The sequence below is a fragment of the Psammomys obesus genome, unplaced genomic scaffold, assembly GCF_907164565.1.
Source record: "Psammomys obesus unplaced genomic scaffold, mPsaObe1.curated_primary_1811, whole genome shotgun sequence".
NCBI classification, from domain to species: Eukaryota; Metazoa; Chordata; class Mammalia; order Rodentia; family Muridae; genus Psammomys; species Psammomys obesus.
Genome location: NW_026585580.1, coordinates 3,151,534 through 3,173,420, shown reverse-complemented (window position 1 = coordinate 3,173,420; position 21,887 = coordinate 3,151,534). Strand labels below are relative to the sequence as shown.

The window sequence follows — 21,887 nt, the reverse complement described above, 5'->3', positions numbered from 1 at the left end:
TCATATAATTGAGAAAGCCAGTTTTGTGACATTAATTTTAGGGTGTATATATATATATATATATATTATATGTATAATATAATGTTATATATATATATATATTACTACATGTAGCATTACAAGATGCTAGGAACAAGAGACTTCCCTAGAGGGGACAGAACAGGAGTCACAAGAAGAACCTGGGAAGTGGTCCAAGGGATTTGCAGCAGTACCTGCCTTTCCAGGAAGACTCACTTTCATTCTGGAAACTAGAACTGGTGAGAGCTTAGGGAATGTAGATTGATAAGGACAGAGTCTAAATTACTTTTACCCACTTGTAGTTCCAACTGACAATCTAGGTTCAGTTTGAGGAAATGAAAAATAACATTCTAGTAACAGGTGCATCCACAGTGTCAGCCAAACCACGTGATCCAAGTGTTCGGGTTTGGATCACGATACGTTTTCCTGATACTTAATCAATTGTCAAGGAAAAAAAGAGTGTGGACTGAGGGATGCCTACAGAGTACATGTGATGTAAAGCCTGGTGGTAAGAGTCAGAAAAGAAAACTACAGGTGGCACACGCAACACCGTGGCGCTGGTCCAAGCCACTCCTGAAAGACTATGCCCATCCCATCTTGTCTAATCCGTTGGGCACCAGCCACTCTTATGCGCTGTGACATTTCACTGGCCCTAAAACTCCAATTCCTAAGGAAATGTCTTCTAAAATGTGTAACTCAAAAGCTCAGAAGATGTGTTCTACAAGTACAGTGTGTTTGGGGCAGGTTTTTTGGGTGCTATCATTGGCCAGTAATTCAGGACTTGTTCTTGTTCCTCTAACCTTAAACTCTGAAATTTGTGGGTAAATGCCACCATATTGTTTTCACTTCAGCATTTCTCATCAGCAAGATACTATCATGTAGCAGCATCATTTGTCTCTCTATGTGCAGGTTTTACCTGATCTAAATCTGAAGCTGTATACTCACCTAGGAAAAAAGTGAAAGATAAAAATTGCACATTCGTGAGGCCTTCTGAAGGCAATTGGTTTTGGAGATTAGGAAAGCTGGTAGTGCCATTCTCAGCCCTTGAGATAGTATGTAAAGCCAAATCCCTCTTCTCCAGTCTGGGAACATCCAAAACAGAGAGGCAGGCACATTTTCACAATGCTGTGCATGCACATGAAGTTTCCACCCTCCCCCTGTGTCACACGGATGTCAACACACATCGTAGCACGGTCAAGATATCATCTAGCCACACTTTTCTGCTGTCCCACTAGTGACACCAAGATGAACCAAGTGCACAGGTAACAGCCAAAAAGTAGGGATGACAGGGCAGCGGTTTGGCAAGGTAGCTAGAGGCCCTGACAAAGTGGAGTTTATGTTTTGACCTGCAGAGTCTGGGGAGAGGGTGAGGTAAGGGAAAGGGAAAGGGGGGCAGAAAGAATGGGGGAAAGCAAGTGGAAAATAAATGTGACTTGAAGAAAGCAAAATTGCTGTCTGCTCTGGCTCACTATGGTCACTAAAGGACAGTCAGGGACAGAAGAAGGATCAGGGAGAGGGGATAATGTACCTACTAAAACACTAGACAAGAGCCATCCATCCAGTGTTCTACGGTACAGTCAGTAGCTACAGTCTATAACTTGTCTTCTATTTCTGAATACAAAAAGAGGAATCTGGAGGTTCCCAACACATAGAATTGGCAGATGCTTGAGAAATGAATGTGCTAGTATTTCTTATTATTATACATTGTATGCATGTATCAAATATCATACTATAGATCACCAGTGTATACAACTATTATGTGTCAAATTAAAAAAAAAAAGTATAGAATAGCCAAATTGTGAATGATCAGAATCTCCACACTGAGGGAACATCAATCCTGTTTTGATCCAGTGTTATTATTTATTCAGATGATCATTTCTTCAGTGTACCCCAGGGGAGGTTAGACAATAATGTCAGGACCACTTGTAACTGGTTTTGAAAAGCATCACTAGTTACTAATGAAGTCCGTTTAAGGAAAAGAAAGATGACGAAGGCGGTGAAGGCACTTACTGTCAGGCCTGAAGCTCCAAGTTCAGTGCTTGGGACCTACGTGATGGAAGGCGAGCATTGACTCCTCAAGAAGTCGTCCTCTGACTTTTATACGCATACCTTGGCACGTGCGTGCACTCACACCCATGTGCACACACAGGAGGACTGGTAAAAAAGAGAGAGAAGGGAAAGGGGAAAGGCAGATTGGGAAATTGTAGAATTATTTTTAAAAGTTAAGAACCTGCTGCTAGTGGAGGAGGCGGCAGTACGGATCCGTCTTTCCACAGTTCTACACTTATTTCAGATCTCTTGTTCATACTGAATTACATCCTCCCGCTGGTCCTTACAAGGCCGCTTGTCTGATCCCTGAAGTAACAAGACCTTTATCACTAGTGACGCTGCTGTCATAGGTGTATTTTTTAAATATCTGCTAAGGTGTAAAATGCACTTTGGATATCACACATTCCTTAAATGAGGATTCTTTTCTCATTTTTGCATACATCCTTGATTTTGAAACTTTACAACATCAGTCAAAAATCTTATTTCCTTTCACAATGTAAAAAAAGAAGAAGAAGAAGAAGAAAAGAAAAAGAATAAAAGAAAAAAGACATTCAAACTTCCCAGATAGACTGTAATGTTTTCCTGTGTAATCAACACCCCATTCACAGTTGTATGTGCCAGTCAAGGCCATGTCTGCTCCTCATTAACATTTCCCTGATACCTGTTCGGGCTCAGCCAATGCCTAAGTGTGTGTGAAACACAGTCAAGGACAGGGGAACACTTAAGAGGAGCCATCTTCATTTTCAGTCGGCAGTTCAGAAGTAGACACAGTTGGACATACATTTCAGCCTGTGGGTCTGGCGTCTCTTTATCACCCTGGATTTGAACTCATCACCACTGTAACTTCTTTATCCTCATAACCCTTATCGACAGCCCAGCCACCAGCCATAGAAGGACCAGTAGCCCGTGGTTTGCACTCCTCTCTTTAGAATGCTGGTGGAGGGCGAAGCGTTTATAAATCAAGTGTCTAATTTGAGATGCTCTACCTGAAAGTCATCCTGGGAGGATCTGTCGATGTTTTACAGTTGCCAGTTTGCAGATGCCATCCGTTTAGATAGCCCTGCGTGTCTGCTCGCTTGCTGACAATGGTGACCCTCTGCGCTATTTATTCTTATTTTTTGCCTTGAACACAGCAAGTACTGGTGGACTGACAATGTATCCTATAAATAAGTTTACTAAACCGTGAGAATGTCTTTGTTTTGTGGAATACCCTCATTCACGTGGGTAACTCGCTGTAATTGCTTACTGGCATGGACTACTTCTCCCTGCTTGAGCTTCTTCACAAACTGAACAACAGCCTTTAAGTCTTGTATTGATTTTTCGTTTTGACTGTGGGAGCGGGCAGCAGTGACCATGGATAGGTGCATCTGAGTGGAGGTGCCCATGGAGGGCGTGGGAGACTTGGCCCAGATGATGTCACAGGACGTTGTCAGCACTCTAAAGGTCTCTAAGGGCAGGCCAGCTGAATTGCCTGCACAGCATGACACTCCATAAGAACAGTGTATATTCCTAATCAGTAGCCATTTCTCCAGCCCCAACATTATGTTTCTATGGAAGATGCTTGTTGCTCTATCCAGTTCAATTTTAAAGTGCTATATACTATCCCCTAACTTATTCCTGCTTTTGTGGGCGTTTGACTGTTACATTAGTTTCTATAAGTCTATATGCATAGCTCAGAATTAACTGCACATTTTAAGAAATATGTTGCTTATTTTTGTCGTTCATGTGTGTGGTGCAGCCAGGGGTCTGCACACATGTGATGATCAGAGGACAACTATCTGAAGTCAGCTCTTCCCTTTCCCCTGTATGAGGATTACTATCGTCGGACTCAGGTCACCAGGCTCGTGTCCACGTGCCGTCCTCACTGAGCCATCTTGCCAGCTCATGACTGCACTTCTGTGAAGGCTTTGTCTTGTATTCCTTAGAAACGTTCCTTGAGACATTATAAATGTTTTCATGCGACAAACCGGATGTTTGGATAAAGTGGTAAAAGGACAGGGGATGAAAGGAATTGGCATTTACTGTCTCTACCACCTTTCAGAGATTGTAGCACTAAACATGAACACTTCGCCTTGATAAGTACATGGTACATTTGCAGTGTCCTCCTAAAACCGATGGTCTCCTATAAGCAACCCCTCTCTTCCTGCCCTCTCAGCTCCTGCTTTCTGTCTCTATGAATTTAAGTATTTAACTACCAATATAAAAGAAGTTACACTGTATTCGCCAGGATTTGGCCACTGAGTCAGGCCATCAAGTCTCCCCGCCCATGCTGTACCATATGACAAAATGTCCTTCCTGTCAGACTAAGTAACAGCCCACTGTATGTGTGCATCCCATTTGGTTTAGCCCGCTCTCCGTGAAGTGGCATCTGCATTGCTTCTGTCTCATAGCTGTCGAGAATTCTACTGCAATGGACTTTGTGTTACCAGAGTCCTAGGACAGAGGCCTGACTCTGGGAGATCCAGGAGACTGAGGTTAGTTACCCAGCACCATAAACATCTAATCAAAAATGTAATAATAGTAAGTGACGGTAGAAACAAGAAAATAATTTTCGGTGTGCTCACACTGGGAAGAGAGCAGGTGTGGTGATGGCCTCACACTGTCTTCATGGTACTGACAATAGAAGAAAAAAAATGGGACTATGGGGTATGCCAATTAAGCAGCTTGCACAGACTATGGTTGGATTGATTGTCATCTCAGCTCTGTCCCTGCTGGGTTTCCTGGCACCAGGGGAGATGTTGGTGCCTTCACGAGTCATTGTCCCTGGAACTTGAGGTAAGCTAGAAAGGAGAAATAGCTCAGAAAGAATATACGTGAGTGTGAAATAAAGTCTTCCAGGACATGACTGCTGTGTCTTTCTTCAGGTTAAGGGCGATGGCTGGAGACTGTGGTACTGCTGCAGTGGTCCAGAGGAGGATGCGGTTAAATCATGTGGCCCTTGGCCCATTAATCATGACATTCCTGTAGACCAAGAAAATATTTGACTCTTAGTGTCGTTAGCCTCAGTGTGGGAGAAAAGTAATTAGGTTAATTTGGGACACGGGTATTAGGAGTGATTAACATGATTGACATGCCTGCGTAAATAGCTGAACAGAGAGACAAGAGTCAGCAAAGGACACAGGTCATGTATAGGGGCAGAGTCACCAGGCTTTCGTCCTGCTTTGAGTTGCGTATGTGTCACCTGTGGGTTCAAGCCAAGGATTGATGCTTCCATCCAGAGCAGCCCATGAGCCCCTGCAACCCTTTCAGTTCCAAGAAGTATGTACTGGGGTATATTCCCAGAAGATCAAATGGCAGTTATATTTTCAATTTACAGAGGAGCTCCATAATATTTTATGCAGTCATGGCACTATTTGGCAGTCCTATCAGCAGGCTATAAATGCTCATTTCCCCATATCCGTGTCAACACTTCACTTGTTATTTTCTGGTGTGTGTGTGTGTGTGTGTGTGTGTGTGTGTGTGTGTGTGTGTGCGCGCGCGCGCGCGCGCGCGCTTTGAAATGTAGCTTTTCTACTCAATGTGCATGGTGGGAATTTTACAAGTAATCACACACACATGCTTCTATGAGAAAAGAGACAGCCAGCCCAGCCTCGCTGCTTCTGAATTTGACAATGATCATTTCCAGCTTCACAGAATCAGTCAACCAATTGAACTACTTTATTTGGGCTACATTTATAAGACTTGTGGGCTCTATAGGGTTTATTGGGGATGCTAATTTCCAGATCTGAGACCCTCACTTTGGAAACTGGTGTAAGGTGGAGAAGACCATCCATGCTAACTGACCTTCCAGGTTTGAGCAAACATTAGACTTAGATCATTAGGTAGAAGTCTAAACTGTAGTTCAAAAATCTTCTTACTGTTGCCAAACAACAACAAAAACCTCTTTGAGGTTTCCAAGGTAACCATTTGGAGTAAATCTATGATTTTATGCTTTCTACTTTGGTTTTCAGGAAGGTGTTAGATTAGTTTGATCATAATAAGAAAGGAATGGTAGATCTTGCTGGGTTGGGTAGTTTGTAAAATGAGATTTACCAGAGTTGCTTCTGAACAGCATCTACCCTAACTAGCACAGTCTTTCCTAGATCAGCAGTTGTCTGAGTTGGCTGCAAGATACCCCTCGTAAATATTCAAGCCCAGCTTTACAATGGACTTGCAATGAGCCTTGAGATGAAAGGACAGGAACAGGAGGGGACAGGCACAGAGGCAGACATCCCTCCACCAACATCACAGATTTCTCCCCGATCCTCCCACCTCCAGCCCCCACCTCCAAGGCCCATGTGTCCCCAGCCAGTGCTGCAGAGCCTTGTGAACAAAAACATGATTTAGAGATTACACTTTGCTCTAGATCACTGGTCCCCAACCTTCTTAACCGCTGCTGCCCTTTAATTCAGTCCCATAAAACTAATTTTGTTGCTAATTCATAACTGTAATTCTGCTAGAGTTATGAACTGTAATGTAAATATCTGTGTTTTCCAGTGGTCCCAGGCGACCCCTGTAAAATGGCTGTTCCACCCGTGACACACAGGTTATGAACCACTGCTCTAGAGACAACGGAGAAATCTGATTTTAGTCTTAATATAAAGAAGAGAGGCCTGTGTCTATTTTGTTGGCTAAATGATTAGCAATAAAGTAATACAAATGCAGTACAAAAAAAAAAAAATGCTTAGCTCTTCCCTTAATGGTTTTAAATGCAAAGAGAGACCTTATAGAAGGACAGGAAATGGTGCATTCAACTGGTGTGAAAGGAGCCATGGCCTTACAGAGGGAAAAATAAGGAGAGGGAGAGAGAGTCCCTGGACCTTCTTAGAAGGAAGAAAGACATTGTCTGGGAATGAAAGGGAACTATTAATGTCCTTAGAAATTATTGACCCAATATCTCTTTCTTGCTCTAAAGCTTCCCTCAAGGTTCTGTCTGCCCTGTGCCAGGGTGCCCTCTGCAGGGCACTGATACCCGAAATCCCAAGGTCTTGCCTGTTCCCTGTGTTTTGTGTAACGCAGCTGAAAGAAAAAAAAAAAAAAAAAAAGCATTGCTCTGTAAAGCACACACTTAAAATTGTTCAAATATACTTCTGGGAGTTACTAGACACTCAGGCCCTAAGCTGGAAATATGTGCTGGCCGAAGTTACCCTCACAAATATGTCCCTTTTCATTTACAATCTTCACAAATATCTTACTTGCTTGTCCGCGCTTAGGAAGGATGTATGAGCAAATCGGCCCTCTCTGCGTTCTTGGAGCACGCTCAGTGGGTCTCTGACGAGGCTAATGTAATAGATCATGTAAATCAGTGGAGAAAGGAGGGAGGCTGGATCGTTGCCCTCGCCGTACAGAGACCTGGACACAGAGCTCACATCAGTGTTGTGTTATGCTGGCTGACACTTGGTTTGTCTTAACATAAACTCGGTGATAAAAATTGATCAATAGCCTCATTTTCCTCACTTCCAGCCCAAACGGCTACTCATTTTTCTCTTGAAGAAAGAGGAATGTAAGCAAACCTGATCCCATATTTTTAACTCAACCTACACTTGCAGAAGGGCTGGATCAGCTGCTTAGATGCCTTTGACTTCATTTCTAGTACTCCTGCAAATTAGTGAATTATAATGCGCCTACTTCGAAGTGAACTCTTTACTCATGCTTAGTCCTCAAAGGCAATTGACTTGCATTTAGTAAAAATCAAATATATTGACTTTCAGAAAATATATACTGCAAGACTAGAAGATGTATGCATGTAAAATAAGTACTAAATACACAAAATATAACATTACACATTCATTCTCACCTTACAGTCCCCTAAAGAAAGCCAAAGTTTACATCGCTTAAATAGGCAGCATATGAAAACACCACTAATCGTATTGCTTTTGTAATTTAACTTTTTTTTTGTTCTGTGGAGGTGAACTTAGGAGTATTTATAGAAAGGGTGGGTATTATTTGTCCTTTGGCAATCTTATGTATATCTATAATGTGTTTTGATAATGTTTTCCATCATTATGTTTTCTCCACACTTCCCTCAGAACTGATTTTCCCAACCAATCCTCCTTCTACGTTCATCTCTTAGAAAGAAAGAGAGAGAGAGAGGGAGGGAGAGGGGTCACCCATTGGATTTAATTAGAGTTGGTGTATAAGGCATGGATAAGCATGGCTGTGGAAGTTTGGGCAACTTACCAGTTCACTGAAGGAAACATACCGACTCAGCAGCCATTAAGCTGCTTCTTCCTGAGGGCTGGGACCTCCTGAGGTCTTCCTCTACTCACAAGGGAACATTGACAGCCAAATCTCCTGCGGGTCTTTCACAGGTATCCACAGCTGCTGTGAGTTCATGAGTGAAACAGCCATCGTAGAAAGACCTTAACAGTCTGTGCTTTACTTTTCTCTCATAGCAGTGGGCACAGGTATCTGCACAATCACAACTTAATGCTTGTTTGCTCATCTCTCAAAGCTTAACTTACAGATCTACCTGGGATTTAGACTTTCTCCCCAACTTCAAGCCTAAATAAAATTAGTGAATGAAATGGGCCTTTCTGTACTTAAGCTTACAACTCAAAAGCTTGAAAAGATTGACCTAATGCTTTTTACTTCTTAGGTGTCATGATCACTGAGCCATGATATGTATAAGTATGGTATCAGTGCCATTATCACGTTCTTAGTGGGAACAATGGGATGGAACCGTGCTGTTCAGAAAGCATAAGCTCAGAAACATTCCTCACTCCAAGCATATAATTTAAAACTCAAACTTATTTTCCTTCTTTTTGGGGAGACGAAAATGGTTAAGAAAATGGTTGTAACAAATGACTGGGACCAGGCATGGTGGTAACACACCTTTATTCCTAACATTTGGGAGTCAGAGACAGGTGGAGCTCTGTGAGTTTGAGGCCAGCCTGGTCTGCAAAGCAAGTTCCAGGATAGCCAGGACTGTCATACAGAGAAACACTGACTGGCAAACAAACAGAAGAAAAACAAAAAACAAATAACTAGGGCTGATCCAGTGGGTACCCAGGAAGCCATGTGTGAAGAGGAGAGGGAGACCTGACCCCAGAAGTTACAGTCTGACCTGTACGCTGGCACCATGGCTATGTACCCTGACACACATGCGTACAAGAGCAGTAAATAAAATTAAAAATAATCATGGCAACTAAACTCTTTAACACAATATTAGACACGTAGTTTCTTAAGCACATTAGCACAAGCCTGTGTTTGTGGCCCCTGCAATTTTAATCCTGGTGGTTATCTATTTGGGTCTGTTAGCACTGAGATACAATAATGATTAACATGTAAAAATTGTACATTTGGTTCACTTATCCAGACAGAAGAAAAGAGCTAGTTCGTATTCTATAGGTAGAGTGTATCATTTTAACAATGCATTGCTTTTCAAACGTTAAGAATTACCAGAAGTAATTCTGAAGTACAAATTTATGGCTCCCAGCCCCTGGGATTCTTAAGCGGTTTCTTAACTAACCAATGCTGTCCTTGTGTGCCGCCTATAAAATTAGAATTCAGACCCTGTTTGAAGTTTTTTTTCTTGAGATTATTTATTTGTGTTTTATGTGTCTGAGTGTTTGCACGGAAGTGAGCCATGTACCGGCAGTGCCCATAGAGGCCGGCAGAGGGCGACAGATCCTGTGGTTGTCCCCTGTGGTTGTGAATGTTGGAAAAGGGACCTGGGTCTTCTCAAAGAGCAGCCTGGGCTCTTAACCACTGAACCATCTTTCCAGCCCCTGGAGGAAAAAAAAAATATTTCATCTAAATTGCACTTTTTATTTGAAATGAAACCGCAGAGTCATCAGACAAAACGCTGATCCGAAATCCTCTTTCACTCACTGTCCTGACTTTGCTGGAGTGTCAAGATAGGCCCCGGACAGCGGTTAGAATCTGTTCATCTTAGGGGTGTTTTCCCACTGTGGTCATGGAGAACTGGCTCTCAGCTTCAAAATTCATTGATATTCAAGAGCCAAGTGGACCTGAAGTTGTTCTTCAACTTTTCTTTTCTGTCTTCCAGGCTGCTAAGTATTGTTGAATTGAAATGAAATTAAACCACAATACTCAATCTGTTTTCTTTTGGTTTCAAGGGAAGGCGAGGGAAAACGGGACCCCCAGGAAACCCAGGGCCTCCGGGACCGCCGGTGAGTAAACAGGCTATGGTCACATGGCAAAAATAAACACGCCCGCTTCCACTGCTTTCATTTTATTTCCCTTCATCTACGTAGGCAGCTTGGCTAGCAGCAGTGCATTGGACTTGATTAATATTGATTACAAAAGACTAAGAGGGCGTGCGTTGAATTGGGCAGGAGTCAGCTGTTGATTTTTCTTGTCCTTTTTGTGGCAAAACAGAGACCACTTTATAAAAATTTCAGTAATTAATATGTGTTTGGAAGAACAGAGTGAGGGCGGGCTAACAGGCAAGGAGAAGCCTTTCTGTCCTTTCTCAGCATTTCACGTGGCTTCAAGACAAGGGCCTCTGAGAAAGAATTTAGATGATGAAGCCACACATACTAAGTTGGCCAATGACTGAGAGATACGTTCACTGAAGAGTCAGAAGGTTAAACATATGACCACAGAAAAGGATGTCGAATTTTCTGCTCCACAGGTGTCAGTTTATTGTGGTTTGGGGAAGTACGTGGGTATTTTAAGTATTAGCATCTACACTCAGCAATGGTTCTGATTCAGAATGCTCATTAAATCTCGTATTGGGAATAAAAATGGTTTATGAACTTTTAAATATAATGAATTAGCCAATTTGTTAGACTAAGCAATTAAAAACAAAGGAAAAAGTTATTGTCACCTATAAAAGGGTTTTATACATAGGTCAGCATTTGCTTAGGAAGAAAACATTGGGCTGAGCAGTTGCTTCATTTCTGCTTAGTAACTGTGATTTATGGAAACTCTGATTCCTCTAAATGACTAAAACCTTTCCTTTCATAAAAACATCATCAAAATTTCATCTTGGGGTACAGTTTTCAACAGTTTGAGGTTGTCCGCATCATAAGATAAATTGGTGGCCTCACAGTGCAGTTGAGGACAACATTGAAGAGAAGAGTACAGTCATTGGTCCCCTGTGCTTTTCTGCCAATGGACACTTCATTTTTCTGAAATGTAAGCTTCTCCCTAAAGAGAACTGCTATTTCCCAAATGACAAGTATTCACAGTGAATTTTTTTCAAGGTCACAATAACTAACATTTTAAACAAGTAGCTCATAAAAAAAAAAAAAAAGTGCACCTAAGTCACATTATTCGAGTGTTTCACAAACGTTTATTTAGGGCCCTACTAAATGCTTGACTGGAACTGGACTTGACAGAATCAGACACTGTCCTTGCTTTCTAGGAGATCTGAGTTCAGGTCAGAGAAATGTGTGGTAAGGAAAAGAATTCAATGAAGATAACTCAGTTGATCTCCAGGAGGAATTTACAGCAAAGAATAAGGATTGAGTAAAACAAACAGAGCATTGTGGGAAAAAAAAAAAAACAGAGCGTAAAACCAGTAGTGGGTAGAGGTGGATGACAGGCCACAAGAGTGCTGGGGCTCAGCTGGAGGCCAACAATGATGAGATCAAACCTTTGCAGGGTCCTGGCAAACCTCCTGGAAAGCTATGAAAGTAAATAAAGGGCCTAAGCTGGAGAGGGCCAGGGCCAGATTTCACTGATGGTCAGAGAGCAAGCGAGGCTGACTCCAGCCATTTATTGCTTGCACAGTCTCTGCAGGGCGGGTGTCACTGCCTAGCGGTCCTGTGGAGCTATTGCTATCATTTCCATATAGAGTGAAAAGGAGACTAAGAGAAATATAGTCTGTTTTCAATTTTTTTTTTTCCTTTTCCAGCCTTGTACCCTGGGTTAGGTGAGTCCTACTTCATGACAGGGAATAAGGCAGCTAAGAGAAAGGATGGTAGGGGCTGAAATTCTTCTTTTTGACATTTGAGATGGTATGTAGCTCCACAGCCTAGCTTGTGGAGTTCCCAAAACAAGTAGTATGAGAACTTATGACAACTCCAAATGTGGAAATGAAACAAAGGGAAAATTAACTTTACCTCTAGTCAAACAGTGATTAAGTAATATCCCTCAAATGAATGAGTAGCTGAAACATTTATAACATATTTGAGCAATTACTTTAAAAAAATAATAGTAAAAAAAAACGTTATTCAGTTTGATTATCAGAAAAGAACCTAGGAATGGAAGTCTTCAGGGCACACGAGGCAAGCCTTTGATAACAGAGTACTCAACTCAGTGTCCTCAGGAAAACAGTCTTCCCTTTGGGGCTTTAGAGGTGTTCTCTAAATCAAAGGCAGTGTTATTATTTAGTGGAATGTCAATGAAGATGAAAGGCATAGGAACTGAGGAAAAGTCTCTGATGGCCTGAGGCAACTCAAAATAATTAAACTGCTTTAGTCAGTCCTTTACCTGCAGTTCTTTGTTCTGAGGCCAAACTTGTTTTCTCACCTCCCTAAGAAATTTCTCCTACCAAAGGACAAGTCATTTACAAAGAACAATTTTCTACGTTAGAGTTAGCTGATGAGCTGTGTGTGTGCTTGTGTGTAGGTGCGTGTCTGCATGTGAACATGTAGGAGGATGGATGTACATGGAAAGGACTATATCCACAGAGCCATAATAACTACCGTGTTAAGAAAATTAAATATACCCTAGTAAGGGGAACATGGGCTGTCTCTGACATGAACTCAGTGGCCAGCTCTTTGTTCACCTCCCCTTGGGGGTCGAGCCTTACCAGGCCACAGAGGACATGATACAGCCAGCCCTAAAGAGACCTGATAGGCTAGGGTTAGATGGAAGGGGAGGAGGACCTCCCCTATCATTGGACTAAGGAAGGGGCATAGGAGGAAAAGAGGGAGGGGGGGTGAGACTGGGAAGAGATGAGGGAGGGGGCTACAGCTGGGATACAAAGTGAGTACATTGTAATTAATTAATTAATTAATATTTAAAAAGATAAAAAATAATTAAATATTCTAGGGGGAATAAAGCAAAATTCTAGAAGGAGATATTGACTATGCTTGTTTCCTTTTCTGTTACTGTGATAAATCACTCTAACTAAAAGGAACTTGGGGAAGAAAGGGTGTTTTTGGCTTACCCATCAAAGGAAGTCAGGGACTCAAGTAGAAACAATGGAGGAGGCAAAGTACTCATGGACTCCCTCACTGGCTTGCTCAGATAGCTCTCTGATACAGCTCAGACCCCCCTGCCTCCGGATGCTGCCACCCGCTGTGGGCTTGGACCCTCCCAAATCCATCATAAATCAAGACGGTCTCTCTGAGACGTGAGCAAGGCCAGTGCAAGGGAGGCAGTTCTGCAGCTGACGTTCCTGATTCCCAGGTGACTCTAGGATGTGTCTAGTGGACAACAGTAACTAACCAGGACATAGTCACTGTTTTGCGACTGTCATGTCTATTATGACAGAGTAGCTCACCACCTTTCAGCGTTGTCATCATGGGAAAAATACTATCTTTTCAGGGAAGACTCACTTGCAGTTCATACGGGTAATCTACAGTTGGTGGCCAGGGCTGCTCGGCTATGTTGCCTACACTCCTTTAAATGATTTTGCAGTTTCCTGTCAAATAGCAGACCTAACTATACAAAGGTGAATGCTGTCCAATTTCCTAAGTGAGTTTTGCCAACTTGTCCTTCTATTTTTGAGATTATAACATATCATTTTCCCCTTTTCTCTCCTTCCTCCAAACCTTTCCATATATTCCTCCCTGCTCTCTTTCAATTTGCCGGGCCTTTCTTTTCATTAATTGTTATTATATACACACACATATATGTATGTATATATACATATAAAGTCCTAGATGAAACCTGCTCGGTCTGTATACTGATACTTGTATGTACATTTTCAGGGCTGATCCTTTAGAATTAGATAACCAGTTTGTATGCTCTTCCCTGAGGAAAGCTTTTTTTCTTTTTCTTTTTCAGCATTCCTTAGCAGCTTGTAGTTCTTTGTGCAGAGCTGGGGCCTTGTGGTCTTTTTCTGTCCAAGTCGGCACGTCTGTTGTTGCTGTCCTGTCCTTGTTCAGCTCATGTTTCAGCAGTCATGTTGGTGAGACTTCGTGGGTATAGCTTCTGACATTCAAAAAAAAACCCAGTCTCTCAGCAGACTCCCTGTTCCTCTGGCTCATACAGTCTTTCCAATCCCTCTTCAGCTATGACCCCCGAGAGTTAGTTATGGGAGCTGTATTTTAGATGAATCAACTGGGATTAGGCTACACAACAGCATTTTCATTGTTTTATGTAATGGTCTCCTTTTGTTGCAAAGAGAAGTTTCCTTAATGAGGGGTGAGGGCTGCACTCATCAGCCTAGATACAGGAAAAGGATGCATGGTAGCAACTGGAAGACAGGCTGGATGTAGTTGACAGACTGTGTGTGTGTGTGTGTGTGTGTGTGTGTGTGTGTGTGTGTGTGTGTTTTACCACGTCATAGATCTAGAGCCTGCATAACCCATGAGCATGGTCCAGCCATCTGTCTGGTAAGGGTGTTATTGAACAGTAGCACAGGGCAGGCATCAGGACACCTTCTTCGGTTACAAAGCCACTGACTGTATCCTGAGGACTTCATGGTCCCATCTGATAGTAATGGCATGCTCAAAGTCCCACCCACCTCCAAACACTATTGACTACAAAGTTTCCAATCCAGACGATTTAGTGGTGCCTACAAGCACCCAGCAACCTTCCCAGAAGCACAGATGGATGTGAGGGGGAGCCAGAATTCAGACTCGGGATTTGAGTCCCAAATGTACCCTCATTGTGCTCGAGCACTTCCAGGTTGTGATTTCATACGGATCTGCCACGCTTGAATATCTCACCCGAGCGTTGCCTGACTTTTCTGTGGTGAGCTGTGGCACCCACCGCAGAGGAAAGTAAGGCAGCTCAGGGGGTGGGGATGGCACCCTCCCAGGCAGCCCTTCCTGGCCAATGCACCTGACGCTGCTTTCTCTGTAAATATGACATCAGGTCACCTGTCCCACCTACTTTCACGGTCAGTGGGAGGAGCAGCTGCCATGTGTGTACAGGAATTTTCTGCTATCTGTAAATAAATCCATTAGTACGGCTCTGAACATCCATTTGCAATGTAGAAGCCCTAACCTACAATGGGATCAACTGGGGTTTCTCTTCTCGAGTTTCCCAAGATCCGATCGACAAAAATGTGATGTTGCTTAAATGCTGCCTCTGCATGTCGAACTCTCTCTATATATAAATCCACACTTGAAGACTCCGACACTTTATGTCCAAGCCGCTACTACAGCTGAGACAAGGGATTCAATGCTATTTCTTTCTCAAGCAGCCTCACGGTTTCCGCCAGGCTTATGGAACTCTTTTACCCACATCTGAAACATTGTATTTTATTACTTGTGATCCCCCTCTGAGTCTCGCCCACTGTTCTTAGATTCTAATGGAAACATCTTTCTAAAATAGCTTTCTGGTGATCTTAGTTCGTACGCAATGGAAAATAGCGACCTTACTTTACCATAACGAAACTTGGGAAGCCAGAACATTCAGGGTGCCTTAGTTTGTTAGTTTTTTAGTTCTTAGAAGTTTCCTTCGAAATGATTGGGAGGCCGTGGAAATGAGCAGGAGTAGGAGGGAAAAGCCAAGAAGTTAATGAGCCATTAAGGGAAGCATGTAACAGCCCACCCCTGTGACGCTAGTTCCCTTCTCATTTATCATCTCTGTAAGGAGCGTTGATTAAAAGCCACGTTAACTCCAAAAGGTGTTATTATTCCTTCTATCACCAGAATGGCTTTAGACCGTCTTTATTTTCTTTCTGGCATTGTTTCTGTGCACTGTTTGATTATTGCGGTGTGAGAATTCAGCAGTGAGCTCAAATATGTCACATTGGAGTACAGAGCAATTTAGACTGAACAGAAACTCAAGAAATACGGAACGCGGGTCGGCAGCGCCCTCTACTGTTGCACTGGAAAAATTCTATGCAGAGACGCTTCGCAGAGAGGAAGAGAATGTGCAGATTGTTAATGGATGTTTTTTACGGGTTTAGGGTTTATTTGTGAGTAAATATAATTTCAGAAATTTAGTTTTATGATTTGTGGCACTTCCTGCTTCACTTTTTCTTTAAATATGAAAGCCATCCCATTAACAGCAGCTTGATACTTTCTTAAGTTGAAAATTCAGTCCTAGCCTTTGGTTGTCTAGAAGGCCCACATAAGGGAAAACGCTGATGTTACCTTTAACTTTGTGGAGCTCACGCCAAAAGAAGTGAGTTCTAGGCCAACAATCTGGTTTAAAATATGGAAAGCCATCTTGCTTTCCTTTAATTTTTAACACCACTGTAAAATAGTTCTATTACCTTTAAAGCAAGAATCATCACATGGTCCTAAAGGGTGTGATTGATTAAAACATACAAGAGTCAATTTAAGAGTTTTAATTCATTTTCAACAGTAGCTTAGCTGTGGTTTCATTTTCTGTTGTTTCAGTTACCTATGTTCAACCATGGAACAAAAATATTAAGCAAATTCCAGAAATAAAGAATTCACAAGTTTCCGGTCATACCCTCATTTTGAGTGAAATCTAACACTGTCTCATTCTACCTTCCTTGGGGTTAAAAATCAATCACCTCTTTAACCTCTGTATCCAGTTTTCATATAGCAGCTCCCCAGGAGCCAGTGCATTATCAGACTGGCTACCTTACAATCACAAAGCGGTATTCAAACATTTACTAGACTTAACTGTGGCCTCAGATCTCAATGGCAGTGAGGCTGCTGCTGAACAAAGTGAACAGTGCTTCCTTTAAGTGAGGAATGATGAAAGTTGTCCATTTAAGGGGAAATTATGCAGCAAGATTTCTAGGATCTAGGTAAAAGCAAATCTTCTATTTGTGAAAGAAAGAAAAGAAAAGAAAAATACTACTTGTTCTGTTTGTACTGCAAACTTCCAAAGCATATTCACATCATGAACACTGAGTTTAAATGGGGCAAACGTTAGGTTATAACTTCACTGACGTTAGTAGTTGTCTGCTGAGGTTCTCACGTTTATTCTCTGCGGATAAAGAGGGACAAAAGCAACCTCTTCCACCAACACTTCTATATAGGGCTTCAAAAAGCAAAGTAGCAAAGCAGAGATGTCTCTGCCTTAATAATTATTCTCCATTGTTAGGAGTGGAGCAAATAGTAGGGGCTAATAAATAATTAAATAAGATAAAAAACAGTTCCAAAGTAATGTGAGCATCTCTATGGGAATAAAGTGGTTAATGGGATAAGAAATAAAAGGAATCAGGCGCTGTTGCGCACGCCTGTAATCCCAGAACTCACAGAGGCAGAGGCAGGCAGATCTCTGTTTGTTTGAGGCCAGCCTGGTCTACAAAGCAAGTTCGGGACAGCCAAGGCTACACAGAGAAACTGTCTGTGAAAGAGAGAGAGAGAGAGAGAGAGAGAGAGAGGTGTCCTTCTGATCAGAGTGAACTGAGGAAGTATCCCAGGTCAATGACATGATTCAAGAAGACCCTGGCCACAGGAGGTCAATGAACAAGAGTTTTCCAACCCAAAAGCTGGGTGTGTTGTTCAATAAACAGAACAGAACTTGAAAACATGGTTTAGGAAAAGGATTGGGGACGGGAGCTTGATCACATAAGGCTTATAAGAGCAGGGGTCAATGGTGGTACAAGCGGAAATGAAAAACATTGGGTGGGCTCTGCTCTCTTTTGTTAAACCGCATACGTGTGTGCTTTTATCTGCAGTAGTTAGTTTTCTGGTAGTTTTTTTTTCTTGTTGTTGTTTTAATGTGATTAAATGATCCTTTTTCTGATTCAAATAATTACTATGATGATGACTTATCTTTTAGTCTATCATTTTTAGTCTTTAGGTAGACAGTAAAACTGTTTACCATAAAAAAAAAAAAGACAACGCTTTGATTCACCCATTTAATTTCACCCTTGGTGTGAACACAGGATACAATTTTTTCATTGAAGATGGAAATTCTATCACATATAACTCAGTCATTTTTCCCCTACCTCTAACCCTGATGTTTTCTTTCTGATAGGCTACAGGTTAGGTCAGATGAACAGTCATAGCTGGCAAAAGGCTAACCTCAAAATACCACATAACCATAGAACCCTCTTGTCCATCACTGTCCTTCATTTGTGTGTCCTCTGTCTCCCACTCCATCACAGTACAGCACCGAGAGTGCAAAAGTAAAATGCCATTTCTTCCAACATAAAGCATGATCACCTCCCAAAGCAATTGAGCTCCCTAAAACACACTTGGCCTGTTGAATAAGGCAGATGACAAAATATTTACTTGGACATTATTTCTTATTAAAATATCCTGTGTGAGATTGTGTGCATTTTGAGATTCATGATGTTTCTGTGGGAATCTGGCTCATTTACAAGCCTTGAACTCATTAAAGCTTTTCTAAATGTGCATTTCTGCAGTGAGCACCAGCCTCTTCTGTCTATCAACTGACTAAAAGCCATGCACTTTAATGACCATATCTGCAGATAAAAATAAACCTAACCATTTATTTGAGCCAATGGGATAGCAATTTCATCACTTACTGAAAAATAAGATGACATCCGTGGATTTAAAAATGCAGGCGCAGAATATGTTTTTAAAAAGGGAGCCTGGACCCATTAATTATTTTTACTGCCACTTGTCCCTTATTGAGGTCGTGGTTCCAGACAAAACAGCTGTTGTCAACATGGCTGAAATTCCAGTGTCACCTTGTGACCACAGACTAAGCAGACGTGCATGTGAGGCAGCTGGGTGTCAGGTTGAGATTTCAAACACCGGCGCTTGGATCCACTTTCCTGCTTCTTTTTCTCTCTATGAACAGCAGTCGTAGTGGGACATTCTTAACCCTTTTCTCGCTGCCCACCCTTTTCTGGGCATAGCTAACCAATGACGGAAGAGGTGTCATCTTCACGTGCCATTGATTTCACCCCCATCAGCGAGGCAGATGTTTGAAATCCTTGGTCTATGGGGATTAAACTTGTAATTAGTTGGGCTAGGGTATGACTTACTCATGATTCCTTCATGTTAGGTAAATATTAAGGCTAAAGGAAGCAAAGCCCAATCAGATTTATCAGAACCTTTTATGTTCAGAAGTAGGAGTTCTTTCTGAAATATTTTATAGTTCACATTTGGCTCAATAGCGCCAAAAAAAAAAAAAGTGCCAAATGGGTATCATCAAGAGAAGACAGTCTCTATTTTAGCAAGATTCCAGCAAAGACTCCAGCAAACAGAGTCTCAGCTCTGCCTGTGACGTCAGGTTTTGTCCACACAACAACTACAGTTTGGTTTAGCAAGAGGAAAGACCAACAGGCATTGTTGGAGAGTTTGAAACTGAAGGAAATCTGTAGAAAATTAGATGTAAAGCAACTTCTCATATGTCTACTAGTTTTGTTAAATGGGACAAAGATCTAGCAAATATATCACATGGTTAATATTGGATTACAATATTAGGTTGTGGATTCATGAGACATTTTAATATTATATTTTATTAGTTCTTTGAAAATTTATGTATTTTGATGCTTTTCAACTCTGGCTCCTGCTCCTAACTCTTTCCTATTCCCAACCATTTCCCAAATACACGTATTCTTTTTTTTTTTTTAATAATTCAAGTACAATTTGTACTATCCATATGCTCATGAGTGTTGGGCCATCCACTGGTTTATGACTCTACAAGAGGCTACACCCTTAAAGAAAAATGGCTCTCTCTGTCTCGTAGCACCCATCAACTGTCTACTGCTACTAAGTTAGGGATTGAGGCCAAAAGCTCCCCACCTCCAAATTCTTTCAGCATATTATTACCTGTTCCATTCAGCATTCTTAAAGTATTTTGAAATCGTTTTTAAAAACAGGAAACCCACTTTACAGAATTACAAAAGGCCAGTCACTACTGATGTCTTTATTCCCAAAGTCACCAATGTTCTCTCTTCAGAAGTCCTTTGTGAAATGGAGCTATTTCTAAGCTAACATCTAAAATCATCAGGTACTTTATGTCACAAGGAGGTTCAGCTGAGCCACAGTTGTCATTTGCAGATTCATCACTAATACAATATGGAGATGAGGGAGAAAGCAATATCAAACATTTGTGTTGGAAGGAAAGACTTATTCTCCATATAAAATAAAACCTGTAGCTTTTCTGTTGTCTACAGCAATCCACAATCGAATTTTGCACGGGCTTTTAGCCTCTCTTTTACTTGGCTGTGTAAGAGCCGCCAACATCAGGCCAGCTATCGTGAGTTTCAGCAGTGTACTGTAGAAATTGCCTTTCCCCTGCACAGGAAGCCTTGTCATTCTCCCAACACTTTAAATGGAGTGAATGTTATCACTTAATTACAGTAAATGGTAGCACAGAGAGCTGATAGATGGAGGCTGGCCCTTTGGCCTTTGGGAGCCGACTTTATTCCTGATTTGGGTGGCGTGTGGAGAGGCTTCCAGAGCCCAGACAACATGGTGGAGGCACTTCTGTTCCCAAGGTGTGGCTTTTGCTGATGGTGATCTTTTGGGAACACCACCGGATATAAACAATTATTTTTCTCCCATTCCCCTGCTCTCAAATCCCCTGCTTTTTGTCACCTTGCACTGGATCATTGATGCAGCTTCTGTGGGCAACAAGGACTCGAAAGATTCCTGCTGCTCCTTACATTGAAGAAAGCTGACAAATTTTTTTTAACTTTTTTTGGGTCTTACTACAGAGAGATGAATATGGAACATTTTGTGGATGGGTAAGCAGAATGACAGTATGAGGGGAGGAATCATTTATGTTTTCTAAGTTTCGTGCCATGGGTATCAGTCAAAAAGTACTGCCCTATCAGTAATGCAATGAGGCTTAAATGAATTAGATTGATTTCTGGAAGGGCATGAACCTTTTAAAATAATGCTTTCTTGCCTTGGAATGTAAAGGGTTAAAAATACTTGCAACTCATAGCATAATTTAGAAAATCTGTTTTCATTAAATGGATTAATTACACCCATTGAAAGCATTCACTGTCACAGCCTCATCCTCCCACTCCTGCTCTAAAATGACAAGTGAAACCAGGGACTGTGCAATTTTGGAAAACAATCAGGTCACATATTGAGTAGTTTGCTTATTCATACAACCATGACCTGCCCATGCTTGAGTTCCCTCGATTACACAGCTCAGTATTCAGGCCAGAAGCAGACAAGCCCAGCGCAAGTGAGCACTTCCCTAGAATACACAGAGGAACGAGTTTGAAAAACGTCCAAAGTGGCAGATGAGAATAATTCTCATTCAAGATCCAGAAGCTGCCTCTATGACATTCTCTCACCTGTTAACTGCACCGCTTCTGAAGCAGAGGAAATGGCAATATCTCAGACCAAGACCCTCAAGAGCTATAGATCTTTAAAGGTATGGTACGGGTATAGGCCACCGTGGGGCAAAGCAGCTGAGACAAGAGAACATGAGGGGTCACAGTCCTGAAGATTGTGGGTCACAGTTCTGAGCATCATGGGCCATAGTACTGAACATCATGAATAGCAGCACTGACGATGTTAAGTCACAGTACTGAAAATCATGGGCCACAGTTCTGAACATCATGAATAAGAGTACTGAGCGTGGTGGATCACAGTACTGAACATCATGAATAGCAGTGCTGATGATAGTTAGTCACTGTACTGAATATCATGGGTCACAGTACGCCAAGTTCCAGAGATTCGTCTAGAATGAGCATGTGGCCGCTGCAAACTTTGCTTTGTTGTAGGGGAAATCTCCCCAAATGTTGAAACCAGAAAGCTCTGATGTATTGTGAAGCCGTAAGCCTCTCTCGGTGCGCATGTGTGCTGAACCTCATGAATAACAGTGCCGACGATGGTCTCCTCCAGGACAGAGTGGCTCTGCTGTGGTCCCATTAGAAG

At 42.0% G+C, this 21,887-nt stretch overlaps 1 protein-coding gene across 1 annotated transcript in view; it reads left to right on the top strand.

Moving 5' to 3' along the window:
- Col19a1 (collagen type XIX alpha 1 chain) overlaps positions 1-21,887 on the top strand; it is a 305,509-nt gene that overhangs the window by 188,810 nt on the left and 94,812 nt on the right. The window contains 1 exon segment of the mRNA XM_055608122.1: positions 10,128-10,181. Within this exon segment, the coding sequence (XP_055464097.1) occupies positions 10,128-10,181 (54 nt within the window).